Source organism: Culex pipiens, chromosome 2 (genome assembly GCF_016801865.2).
Source record: "Culex pipiens pallens isolate TS chromosome 2, TS_CPP_V2, whole genome shotgun sequence".
Lineage (NCBI taxonomy): Eukaryota > Metazoa > Arthropoda > Insecta > Diptera > Culicidae > Culex > Culex pipiens.
The window spans coordinates 137,227,798-137,240,835 of record NC_068938.1 but is presented as its reverse complement, the minus strand read 5'-3'; the positions used below and the strand labels follow the sequence as shown (position 1 = coordinate 137,240,835).

At 39.9% G+C, this 13,038-nt stretch overlaps 1 protein-coding gene across 2 annotated transcripts; it reads right to left on the bottom strand.

The window, feature by feature from the left end:
• Positions 1-3,976: 3,976 nt before the first annotated feature.
• Positions 3,977-12,829, bottom strand: LOC120425578 (uncharacterized). 2 transcript variants are annotated; one of them, XM_039590151.2, is made up of 7 exons: positions 12,532-12,829; positions 12,184-12,460; positions 6,881-7,039; positions 6,475-6,816; positions 5,683-6,403; positions 4,348-5,601; positions 3,977-4,281 (listed from the first exon to the last, which is right to left on the bottom strand). In XM_039590151.2, the coding sequence occupies exons 1-7, from the start codon at positions 12,629-12,631 to the stop codon at positions 4,036-4,038; spliced, it is 3,099 nt and encodes a 1,032-aa protein (XP_039446085.1). In that variant the 5' UTR covers positions 12,632-12,829; the 3' UTR covers positions 3,977-4,035. The 2 variants fall into 2 exon arrangements, with proteins under 2 accessions (XP_039446085.1, XP_052564243.1); XM_052708283.1 differs by lacking the exon at positions 12,532-12,829 and having other exon boundaries at positions 12,178-12,281.
• Between the last annotated feature and the right edge of the window lie 209 nt (positions 12,830-13,038).

Below are 13,038 nucleotides of genomic sequence, written 5' to 3'. Positions count from 1 at the left end.
CTATCCATTGAAATTATAGTTATATGAAAATGTTCACAAAAATACGTATTTTTCCTGTATTTTGAAAATGATATATTTTCTCGATAAAATGCTCAAAACGAGGCTTAGGGGAGCTGGGGGTAAGACGGCCAGGCGGGGTAAGACGGCCACCCCACTGTTTTAATAAGTATACTAATAAATATTACTAAAATGTTCAGCAATACTGTTCCTCATGCTAAATAATGCATATGGAGTTACCTTTGCCAGAAATATTGTTTGAAATTGTATAAAAATTGCTCAAAATAAACAAATAATTTTTGAACTTGAAACTGGATGTAATTTTCATGAATTACAACTTAGGCATTTTTGTTAAATAACAATATGTTTTTCTGTCTAAATTAAATTGAAGTTTTCCCTAGATTATGTCCCTCGAAAATGTTCAAAAAATGCGATGAACTGTTTGCAAAAAATGTTTAAAAAAATAATTTATTTGGAGGCAAGACGGCCACCTCCTCCGGGGGTAAGACGGCCACCCGTAATTTGTAGATTTTATTTGATATAGGTTATATTTTGACGGTTTTTTGACTATTAGGTCCTATTTGTAGATAAGGTAAAGCATTTTCAATAAAACTATTCATTTTTAATCAGAATGCTGTAAACTACCGTTTCGACAACATTCTTTACTGTGATATAGCAAAAGTCATTGAATATTATGAAATCCTATCAAACTTTTCATAAAAATCGCTAATTTAAAATTGTTTACATAATTTTGATTTACTTATTCTAATCGAAATACACAAACTAATTTTTTTTGTACCAAATTGTGTTTGTTTTGTAGTAAAAATTCATAGTTTTTTTTATAAAATGTGGTCGCAATAATATGAAATTCACTGAGCCAAAATATGAAATTTTTTAAACAGCATTTTTCTTCACATTTGAAACCTGATTTTTTTCAACCAAAATAGTTATGATGTTCAGAGAAGTCTGTTGAACCAACAATGTAGGTGTTTGGGTGGATTTAGCAAAGTTATTAAGTTAATTTATAGCATTGGCCGTCTTACCCCACATGGGTGGCCCTCTTACCCAGGCGTATTTCATATATATACGATTTCAATTATTTTTTAAAATTGCTGAAATGTATTGAAAATTGGTCTTTAGACCAACTAATTTATGTCATTTCTATAATGGACTAGTAGTAGAACAATATGTACGCAATTTGAGATCAAAATAATCTGTTGTGTAAATTTTATTAGACTTTTCCCTCAGGGTGGCCGTCTTACCCCCATCTCCCCTATTGTTTTTATTAATACTAAAAAAATTCTCAAAACAACGTATTTACGGAAAAACTACTAAACATTTCAAAACTTTTTCATATGGGTACCAAATATTTGTTTAACACATTTATAGTAATAGTCATAATATTTTTTTATGAAATACTCAGAATATTCACAAAATTACGTCTTTTTGAAAAAAATACTTAAATTAATGGGCATAAAATCATTGGTAATTTTTATTACTTTCCGATTTAATATTTTCATGAAAATACTAAAACTATCACAGAACTACGTACTTTTGAAAAAATACTTGAAATTTCAGTTGTTATTATGTAAAGATTAAAAAAACTTAAAATACTAGTTTTTTTAAACTTAGTTTTGTGAACATTTTTTTAGAAAACACTTACAAAAAATGAAATATATGAAAAATACCCGATCATTTGAAACCCATACTATAAAAACTTGATTTTTTAGTATTTTTTCAAAAATACGTAGTTTAGTGATTTTTTTTCATATTGTCATTTTCTGTTATTACTTTCGAAAAGTTAGATAAAATCCCGATCATTTGATAAGCATATTGTAAAAAAAACATATTTTTTTAGCATGTTTTTCAAAAATACGTAGTTTTGTGAAAATTCTGAGTATTTCACAAAAAAAATTATTGCTATCGAAATGTATGAAAACTTTCAGATCGTTTGATACCCATTTGATATTGTAAAATACTGAGATTTGGACAAAAAATCCAAAAGTGCGTAGTTTTGTGAAAATTTTGACTTTTTTCAAAAATGTGTGTTATAAATTTCAAAATGTTTGAAAAAAATCCCGATCATTTGATACCCATACAGCAAAAAACAAAAATATCATCCAGATTCCAAAACACTATGACTTTTTGAAGTTTGGATGATTTTGTATGGGATTATAGTAAATGTCTCCCATAAGCTCTGTGCTCCAGTTAAGTACTGGGCCCGAGCCAACTGCACGAATCATAACCGCAAATCTGGGTTCATAGAACCCCAAGAAGAAGTTTTCACATGTTTTTTTATATTATGGAAACATTTATTTATAAGATTATTTTAATACCTTTAACCCGTCTCAATGAAAATTTGGTCGAATCGGAAGCGAACTAGATTATCGGATTTTTTGAACAATCATACCCTAAGAACAGACTTGGCTCTGACAGCTCCGAGAGTGTAGACGTGTGTGACGTGAGCGCTAAAGGCATCGTGCCTCGAGTTGTTTGACGGATGGAGGTGGAAGAGACCTCCAAGACGGATGATTTTCAACTCATCCCCGGAAATCGGAAGCGGAAGAAGACCCCTGAGATCACCGGAGCTGTCGTCGAAGAAGGAAAAGTGGAGCAGAATGTGCTCAATAACAACAAGTTCAGCCCGCTAGCGGATAACAAAAACAACAACAATGCCAGCCCAGCAGGAAGAGGGGACGCCCCGGCGGATCCACCACCCGGCCAGTCGGCAGGTAAACAAAAGCAACCACCTTTGGTGGTGAAGAACACCACGGATTTTTACAAGCTCGTGGCGATAGTGGAAAGTTGTAAATTAGGTTTCAAACCGATTTACAAACTAACCCGATTTGGAATCAAGGTGACCTGCTTCTCTGTCAAAGATTTTGACAAGTTGCAAGAGCTCTTCAAGAAGAAGAAAGTGGAATTCTACACCCACGATCGGCGGAGCGAACGAAATCATCGGGTGGTTCTTCGTGGTTTTCCTGATGAACTGAAACCGGACGAGGTCAAGTACCTGCTGAAGAGGGATCTCAAGCTAGACGCGCTGGAGGTGCATATCATCAAGCGGAAGGAAAAGTCCACCGTGGACGAAACACCGTACATTGTGGTCTTCCCCAAGGGATACACCAATCTGAAGAAGCTCTCTGCAATGAAAGTTGTGGCAAGCACTATCATCCGGTGGGAGGCCTACCGGAACAAGCGGCCGAACGTGACCCAGTGCAGGAACTGCTTGCAGCTGGGTCATGGAACCAGGAACTGTCACCTGAAAGGCAGGTGCAACAACTGTGGGTGTCCCCACAAGATGGACGAGTGCAAAGTCCAAGAAGCCGAGCCGAAGCGGTGTGCCAACTGCTCTGGAGCCCACGAAGCCACGGACCGCAGCTGCCCTAAGCGTGCGGACTTCAACCGGAAGCGCCAGCAGGCGTCGAAACCGAAACCGCCGGCAAGGAAGGTGGAGAAGCAGAGTCCAGCAGTTCCGGCGTTTACGCCGGCGGAATTCCCTCCGCTGCCGGGCGCAGTTTCGGACGGAAAATCCAAGGATCGCCCTCGTCCCGCAGGAAGCAGCCAAGGTGGCCCCCGAGACGGTGGAGCCACGGAGAAGGAAGCCGGGGAGGTACTCTACAGATCGGCTGAGCTGTGGGGGATTTTCTCCGAGTACATCGGCAGGTTCAAGACCTGCAAGACCCGCTTGGACCAAGTAACCCTCGTCAGTTACATGATCTCCAAGTATGGAATTTAAGGAGTTTTTTTTTGTTATTATATATTGTTTTACTGATCCTCGGTCCCAACCTGGTCACAGCACCTAAAAGGACCTAATAAAAATAAGTTAAGGAAAAAAAAAACCCTTAGAACAGTTAGAATAAGTTTCAAAACTAAAATGTTCAAGTATTATTGAAACAGAATTAAAAAAATCATCAGATTTGTAGGCATTTTAAGTAAAACAAGTTTCGCAGTAATTTGGAAAAAAAAACAATTCATTACCAGCAGAAAATAAATTATATTTCACTATCACAATTGCATGAAAACCTGCCTTTTAAACTAATCATTCGCCCTAAAGAACGACCGCTTCTTAACCCTCGCCTTGGCTCGCATCTGATTCGCCAGCTTCTGGTACTGATCGCTGGTCATGTGCCGTGCCTGCTTCCCAGCGAATATCAGCGTTGTCTTCTTCCCGTCCAGGTAGACGATCCACCGTTTTTCGCTCCGTTTACTGCTCCGATGCGTCGACTTGGTGTACGGACAGTAGAACGTCACACCGCTGTAGGCTTCCGGTTTGTCCGGTTGCTGTTTGGGGAGGAGGACAAGGGTTTGAGGTTAGGTTTTTGAAAGTTGAAAAGTTGATTATGTTACCTGATCTGGTTTGATTTTCATGCAGAGCAGTCCCGTTTTCATAAGGAACAGCCGGTAGTTGGCGTACGATCCTTCGAGTCTAACAATTTCCGAGTATTGAACCAGTTCGATTTCGTTCAGGAAGTCAACGTCCATGATCAGCTGCCGGATGTAGTAGTTTTCGTTGACCCGTTGGCGCAGCAGAGAGAGCTGATCGTGCACGTAGTTGATCTTGTAGTCGAGTACGGTGTTTCGCAGCTGTATCGTGCCCGTTGATCCGTGGACGTCTCTCCAGACAGATTCGAAGAACTCGTAGCAGCGATTCACGTACTCGATCGGAAGAAACAGGAACGCATCGATCGACAGGCAGATGGCGTCATCTTCCTTTGGTTGGCCGGAGAAGTACTGCTCGAAGCTCATCAGGATGGCTTCCGCAGCCTTGGATCGTTCCACATATCTGAGGAATATTTCAAACTCGGACTGTTTGAGACTGTCATGGAAAATAACACAGAGATACTTCAGGTCACTTTCGGCACCCTGGCGAAGATCGTCTTCAAATAGTCGAAAGTTAAGACCTCTTTGAACCTTCAACATATCGTTGAGGATCTCATTCAGTTCAGTCAGCTGTTCTCGTACTTCAAACGGCAACGAGTTCATGTAGAAACTCAAACTATCACTCAAAGCTTTTTCGTAATACTGATGAAAGTTGATCATGGTGTCGATCGCCGAACTATTGTTGTTGAAGTCCTGCTTCGGGTAGAAACTCAACGGTGACTCTTCCACTATCTCCGGACCACACGTGTTGTAAAAACTGAAACTACTAGCCGTACTAGAGATACTGCTCCTGTTACTGCTATTCCGATTCACCATAGCATTCCGGATGATCGTCAGCTCAGTACTCTCAATGATAAATCCCTCCTTCTTCTCACGTTTACTTATGATCGCCCTCAGCAGTTCCACCACAACCACCAAATTGGCCGCGTTCGGATTCTGAATATCAATCTTAACCTCAATGGCGTACTCTCGCTCCTTCTCCGATACGACCCTCAATATCTGGTGATTGCTGAAGTCGTACCCGACCTCCTGCCCGTCAAAGTGTCCCCGGTAACGGAGCTTCTGCTTCGACTGCTCCGTGGGCTTTTGCTTGGTCTGTTCGGTAAAAATCACGCACCGCTCGAATATGAACAGTTTGCCCTGGTACTGGCGGCCCAGTCGCAGATCGTTGATGTACAGCGGGAACACCTTTTTGAACTTGCCCTGGTGCAGGATGTTGATCTGGAATGAAATTGCAATAAATGTTGGTTTAATTTTAAACAAACGTAAACTTTGAAAAATATTTGTAACGGCAAAACTCACCGGTTTATTCCGCTCCGCGTTCTCGCACTCCCGCGGGTACAGAAACAAGATCTGGTTCTCGCTATTTTGCTCCTTCAGCACGGTGGCCGGCTTCGGCACTCCAAAGCCCATCTCCACCTCATCATCCTCAGCCCGTTCGCACTCCACGATATCGTTCACCGCCATCGACTCGTTCATGCTGTTGATGAACGCCTCCATCATTCGCTGGGCAGCCTCCACCGACTGGAGGTTCATCGAGGTTGAGCTGGTTTGAGCAGACTTTCTCAGTGCTTTGGCGATACTGTTCAGCATCATGTTGTACCTCGGAAGTCGCTGGATCGGCTGCAGGATGAAGCTTTTGACGCCTAGCTTATCTCCACTGTGATTTTGATGGTCCTCGAAGAATCGGCTAAACTGCTCACAGAGTCGCTGTGACTTTGGGTGGTACAGCGAGTACAGGACGTAGCCGTAGAAGGAGTCATTTTCCAGATACTTCCGGAACACGTCCGCTATCCGGCCGGAATCTTTGCCGCAAGCGATCATTTTGGGCAGGAGGATGGATTTGTGAAACAGGTGGATGTACTCGATGTTCCCGAACAGGTGGTACTTCATGTTGATCAGCTCGGACGGGATCGGGGTCTTTTGGAAGACGTTCTTGATGTACGTGGTGATTCCCCGTTCGAGGGTGTTGATATAATTCCGCTCGGTTTCAACCAGTTCATCGATCAGGTACGCTAGTTTTCTGAAATCAAAGCACCATTTAGAACTTGCGAATCTTTGAAGTCATCGTCCCAAAAAAGAACAATAAATCACCTGACTTGCTCGTCGTCTTCGTTGCCATTCCCAATATCGTTATCGGTTTCCAAAGTTCCCACAGCCTTATCAGTTTCCTCGAAGGAAATCGTCGTCGTTGGCAGAGTTTCTTCCGCGTCCAAGAATACTGAATCATTGTCATCGAAACTACTCCCACCACTACAACCAGCGCAGTTGACCTCCTTGTCTAGGTTAGTTGTTTGCTCTGCGCTAAGCCGCCTCACTAGATAGTGGCCATGTAACATATAGTGGATGTAATCCCCTGGTAGTCGCAGTGACACCGTTGTGTTGCTCGCTTCGGCCGATGCCGGAATGTCAGTGTCGTCGTCTTCTTCGAAGTCGCTGCAAGAATTTCTGAGGGGTTAGCATTGACCGTCAAAGGCACAAGCATTGGCGGGGCACTTACGAGTCGTACGAGTTGAGGTGATCGGCGGCACTCTTGGTGAGGCAGAGGTAGATGAACTCGTTGTAGCAGTCGCAGATGGTTTCCGAATCGGGCAGCGATATCCGCTCCAGCTGCTCGTCCGTTAGGGGGAGTGGCGTACCGGGGCACATGGTGGTTTTGCTGAGGAAAAGGACGAAATTTTAAATATTTGATCGCAACGTAACTTTCAAGAATTCTTAATATTGAAGACTTGACAAATGATTAAGGCCCATTATTTACGATTCGAAATCGACAAGAGATAATTTATTTTGAAACTTGAAGCGCGAGACATATTTATAAAGGAGCAGCTCTCTACGAAATCGGCCGATTTCGACAATTTTTATTTTTTTTTATATTTTGATTTGGCTCAAACTTTGTGGGGGCCTTCCCTATGACCAAAAAAGTAATTTTGTGTCATTGGTTCACCCATACAAGTCTCCATACAGTTTTGGCAGCTGTCCATACAAAAATGGTACGTATGTATTCAAACAGCTGTAACTTTTGAATGAACAAGACACCAAGGGCAAAGTTGTAGGTATTGATGAGGACTATTGAGAAAAAAATAGTTACACGGAAAAAAATGAGATTTTTTAATCAACTTTTTTTTACAAAAACTCAGTTTCCCAAAATACGTATTTTAGATTTTTAAGATATTTTGATATGTTTTACGGAACAAAAACACGCAACTTTTGAGCAATAGAGAAACATGGTCAAAAAATCTGCCGCTGAGTTATGAATTTTTGCAAGAATAGTGAGTTTTGGAAAAAATCGAAATTTCATACGAAAACAAATTAGACTTAAAAAAAAATATAATTTAGGGTGATTTGGGGGTGGAGTTTTCCAACTCTCAACGGCTTCGATAAATCTGGGAATGCCAGTATTTTAAAGTGTCATCCAGAATAAAGATTCATCTTTCTCTGTGCCAGAGTGACAAATTTTGCTAGAATTTTTCGCTTTCTGCCCATCTTGAATAACTTTTTAACTGAAATAAACGAATTTGATTAACAATAAAAAAATATCATTATCACTTTTAAAAACTTTGTAAATAACTTGATTTGTCGTATTTCTGCAACAAAATAAATCAGTATGTCTAGATTATATTTTTTGGAAGGCACTGCAAAAACTGTGTATCAAATCAAATTTGCATCAAAATTTATATAACTTTGTGATGCAACAATGTACTTCCTGATTGACAGTTATAATGAAATGATAATTTCTATAACATAATAAAGAACACGAAAATCGCTACCCAAGAGAAATTTTCTTCTTCTTTTCTTTTTCTTCACTCTCTCCCATATGTCTTCCAAAACTCACACCCCTGGCTACGGGCCTTATTTTCATGTATTAAATTTTAGTGAAACTTTGTCCTAAGGAGTTACTTTTGCCCCTGCTCTCGAATCCAAGCGCCCGATTTGTTGGCGTACTCAGAATTCCGAAAAAAAAAATATTTTTCATCGAAAAAAATACTATTTTTTTTTAAACAAGTCATTTCAGGGGAAATTTAATGTACTTTTTGAATCTACATTGACCCAGAAGAGTCATTTTTTCATTTTAAAATTTCGTGTTTTTTCTAGCTTTGCAGGGTTATTATTTAGAATGTAACAATGTTCTACAAATTGGTAGAGCAAAAAAAATCAAATTATTCGCTCTGCAACAAAATTGCCTTGGCGTTCTCGATTGCGAGATTCCTACTCGAAACTAAGTGTCCGAAGGCTTGATTGTTGAGGCAATTGCAAACCTCTTTTTACACCTTAGCTTCCATCCACCCCGGGATTCGAACTGACGACCTTTGGATTGTTAGTCCAACTGCCTACCAGCGACTCCACCGAGGCAGGACCCAGGGAGGCGACTCCTACACCTGGACTGAGCTATCGACCTAACCCTTTGGGTTAGACCGGGGCCAACATTTACGAATTCACAACCAATTTGTAAAAAAAATCAATTTGTTTCGTAATGCGGCTGGGAACGTGGTGCAGGGGTAAGCGTGGTTGCCTCTCACCCAGTCGGGTTGGGTTCGATCCCAGACGGCCCGGTGGCATTTTTCGATACGAAATTTGTCTGACCACGCCTTCCGTCGGATGGGAAAGTAAATGTTGGCCCCGGTCTAACCCAAAGGGTTAGGTCGATAGCTCAGTCCAGGTGTAGGAGTCGCCTCCCTGGGTCCTGTCTCGGTGGAGTCGCTGGTAGGCAGTTGGACTAACAATCCAAAGGTCGTCAGTTCGAATCCCGGGGTGGATGGAAGCTAAGGTGTAAAAAGAGGTTTGCAATTGCCTCAACAATCAAGCCTTCGGACACATAGTTTCGAGTAGGAATCTCGCAATCGAGAACGCCAAGGCAATGATGTAGAGCGAATAATTTGAATTGATTTTTTTATAGTAAGCAATACAATATTTTCAATTTGTATGACAGACATGCTGCCAAAATATGGAATTTTGAGGAAATTTTACGACTATTGTAAACAAGCATTGAAATGCTGTGTATTACACATGATACAATTGATGCAATCAGTTTTTTTAGACGATTTGTCATTGCCAAGAAACCAAAGGATTTGGGTTCTAAAAACACTTGATTGCTTTTGAGGTTTTGTTTTTGAATGGACTTTTAACTGGTGTAATTTTGAAGCATTCCAAAATCGGAAAATATTAGTAAATTTAGTATAAACTATGTATAGAACAACAACAAACCATTCACGACCCACTGATTTTTGTGGTCTCTATTGCATGTTTTTACTAGAACCGAGGAGTCCAAAGGCTGGAAGAGCACCCAAACCTTTTTTAACTCTAAGGAACCTTCCATCCAGGGATTCGAACTGACGACCTTTGGATTGGGGTTGGTGCATGAATTAAAACTGTGAAAAATTCAGCAATTGAGCAATTCCATGCCAAATAGGGAATCGGTTGTACCCGACCCTCTCCGATTTCAATGAAACTTTGTAGACATGTTATCCTACGCTTATATGAGCCATTTTTATGTATATGGAGCCAGTTCCATACGATAATGACATTTGAGAAGGGCGTAAGTGTTTTAAATATTTTTGTGATTCGGAATATAAATATTTCTGTATCTCTAAGCCGTTGCATCGTATCAAAAAGTGGTCAAAGACAAACTTGTAGGAAATTTGACGGGCTTTTTGATAAAAATACACCGAAAGAAAAAAAACACTCAACTTTTATGAGATTTTTTGATTTTTAAGTTTAAAAATCAAATTTGAGGTGGAGCCCACGATTTTTTTTCGTTCAAAGTTTTTGTGAAGATAGCCTAAGATGTTACAAAAAGACTCACGAAAAATGCAGAATGGAGCATCTCACCTAAAAAAATAAAAACATCATTCACTGAAACTGTTTTCTTGAAAAGTGCTCTAAACGTCAAAATTTTCAAAACCGAATACGGGAATCGATTCTCCAGACAATTTTACATAAAAGTCTACATACTGACTACTGTCCTAAGTCCAATCCTTGTGAAGTTACAGCGGTTTTAAAAATAAAAATGTTAAAAATAGGTTCTTTGATGGTTTTTGGCAATTTCTATATGACAGACTTGATTTTTCAGTCTCGTAAATATTTTTACCGGAAAGCTCGTCCAATTTCCCATAATTTTGTCTTTGACCACATTTCAATTGGATATATGGGCTTACAGATATAAGCTAATTTACTATCCAGGTTACTATACTACACTGAAAATATATGATGTTTTCAGTAATGAGCGATGTAACATCTTAGGCTATTTTTATAAAAATTTTGAACGAAAAAAAATCGTGGGCTCCCCCTCAAATTTGACTTTTAAACTTAAAAATCAAAAAATCTCACAAAAGTTGAGTGTTTTTTTCTTTCAGTGTATTTTTTGCAAAAAGCCCGTCAAATTTCCTACAAGTTTGTCTTTGACCACTTTTGGATACGATGCAACGGCTTAGAGATACAGAAATATTTATATTCCAAATTACAAAAATATTTAAAACACTTACGCCCTTCTCAAATGTCATTATCGTGTGGAACTGGCTCCATATACATAAAAATGGCTCATATAAGCGTAGGATAACATGTCTACAAAGTTTCATTGAAATCGGAGAGGGTCGAGAAAAAAGTACCTGAAAAATTCCTGTTTTGGGCTGGAATTGCTCAATTTTGTCTTCAACTTGTTTGTAATTGATTTTTTTTTAAATTTTTATTGTTAGCTGGAGCCTAAAATTTCAAAAGGGCACATTATTTTTGTAAACAATAGTGTATCCCTTTCACTCAAATGACAGTTTACATAAGGTGTGAAAGGGACACACTCTTGGTTAAGTAAGTTATGTGCCCTAATGAAATGGCAAGCACGAACTGTTCATAACATTTCAATAAGTGATTTATAACTATTTTTTTTCAAGAGAATTATTTTTAAAAAGGGATTTTTGATCTTGACGAGAATGTTAAGTCATATATATTTCTTATTTGAAGTTTTAAGAAAATTAATAAAACCTTTCAAAAGTTGTTTATCAAAGTGCTCCAGTCATGTTTACAATTAAACTTTTGCCTGAAGGTAAAATATATAGAATGTTCAAAACCCTGGAAAGATCAAAATGGGGTTCAATCAACTTACAGTCGATTTTTTGCCAAGCATAACATTAGAATTTTACCCACAACATAAAAAAATGGTTAAGGGTCATAAAACACTTTTTGCACTTAAACTGCGGTATATTTCAATTTAAAAAAATATCTGTTTTTAAAGGATCATTGAAATTGAATATGAAAATCCAAATCTTTTAGATTTTTTTGAATTCAACAAGTCAGCACGACAAAACACCTATCGTTTGACTTTTGTCTAAGAGCATTATAATTTACAACAGTTTATTAAACCATGGCTTCAGGTAATTGACAAATAAAAAATTAATTCAACTGGCAGCTAAAAGTTAATCAATTTACTCGCTAATAATAGCTTTTTCATATGTTTCATGTTTCTTAAGTTTTCATCTCATTTTTCAAGTAATTATTCACTCTTCCCTTTTCCCAGTCACAATTTTCACTTTTTAAAGATGGTCTATTTTCGCTTTTTTCAACGTCATTGATTTGAATCTACTCTTACTTTGTTGCTCTTACATATACTTATACCCCACTAGCACTCACTGCACTAAAATTACAGCAATTTGGACACCTTTGCCAAATCACGGATTCTTTCGCACCTATTTTTGCACGCAAAAACACATTCCGCCCCAAATCACAACATCGAATGTCATTATCAATAACAAAACGCTAGCGATACACTAAAACCCACGTCGAAACGGGGCTTTTTCATTTGAGGCTGACCATTACCGTCGTTCATCGTCGTCGTCGTCGTCGTTATCAACTCCGTCGTCGGTTATCTTATCGCGTTCCTCCAGGTACCACAACGTCGTCGTCGGCTGCGATTCGGAAGGTGAAGGTAACGGAGAGCTGCCCTGCGAAGATCCTTGAGTGGCAGCATCCTCTTTAGGGTGCTTAAACCTTCGGACTCTGGACGAGAATCGGCCACTGACCCGCTCGAACTGCTCACTGGCACGGGCCTCGAACCGATGCACTAGCCTCCTCACACTGGACCGATGTTTGCCCTCTGAAAAGAGGGGTTCAAAATTGACAAGTTTGCCGAAAACAGTCCCAAGTTAGCTTCTTCACCGCACGAACCTCTTTTCGGCGCTTCAAGGTCACCTTCCGGCACTGTGTCACCAGCTGGGTGCACTCCCACCCCCAGCATCTCCATAAAGTACGAATATCCGACACTCATCCCGACCGGACACGTGTTACCCTCGATTTCGCACAGGTAAACTTCCGAATTATCGATAACCGTCGTCCGTCGCGCACCGCGGTCATCGTGGTATTGTCAGTGCAAAATTTCTGGCGTTTCCGAAAGTGTCCGACCCGCCGCCAGAAGCGACCTGATAACTTATTCTCGCGCTATCAGCATGGACTTGGCTGTTGATACTGAGTTTTTATCATATCTCTCGCCCCACGACTACCGCAATTTTCCGGGTTGTGATGGTGGTGTGGGGTGTAACCTGGTAGGAAGGCGTTGTTGTCCCTCGTTTGATTGTTATCTGGGTGCATATCTTGCATCTCGTGGTATCCGGCGGTGGCGTTTTGAATCATTTTGCAAACAAGTATTTGATTTCAGGGATATTGAAAGTATAACTT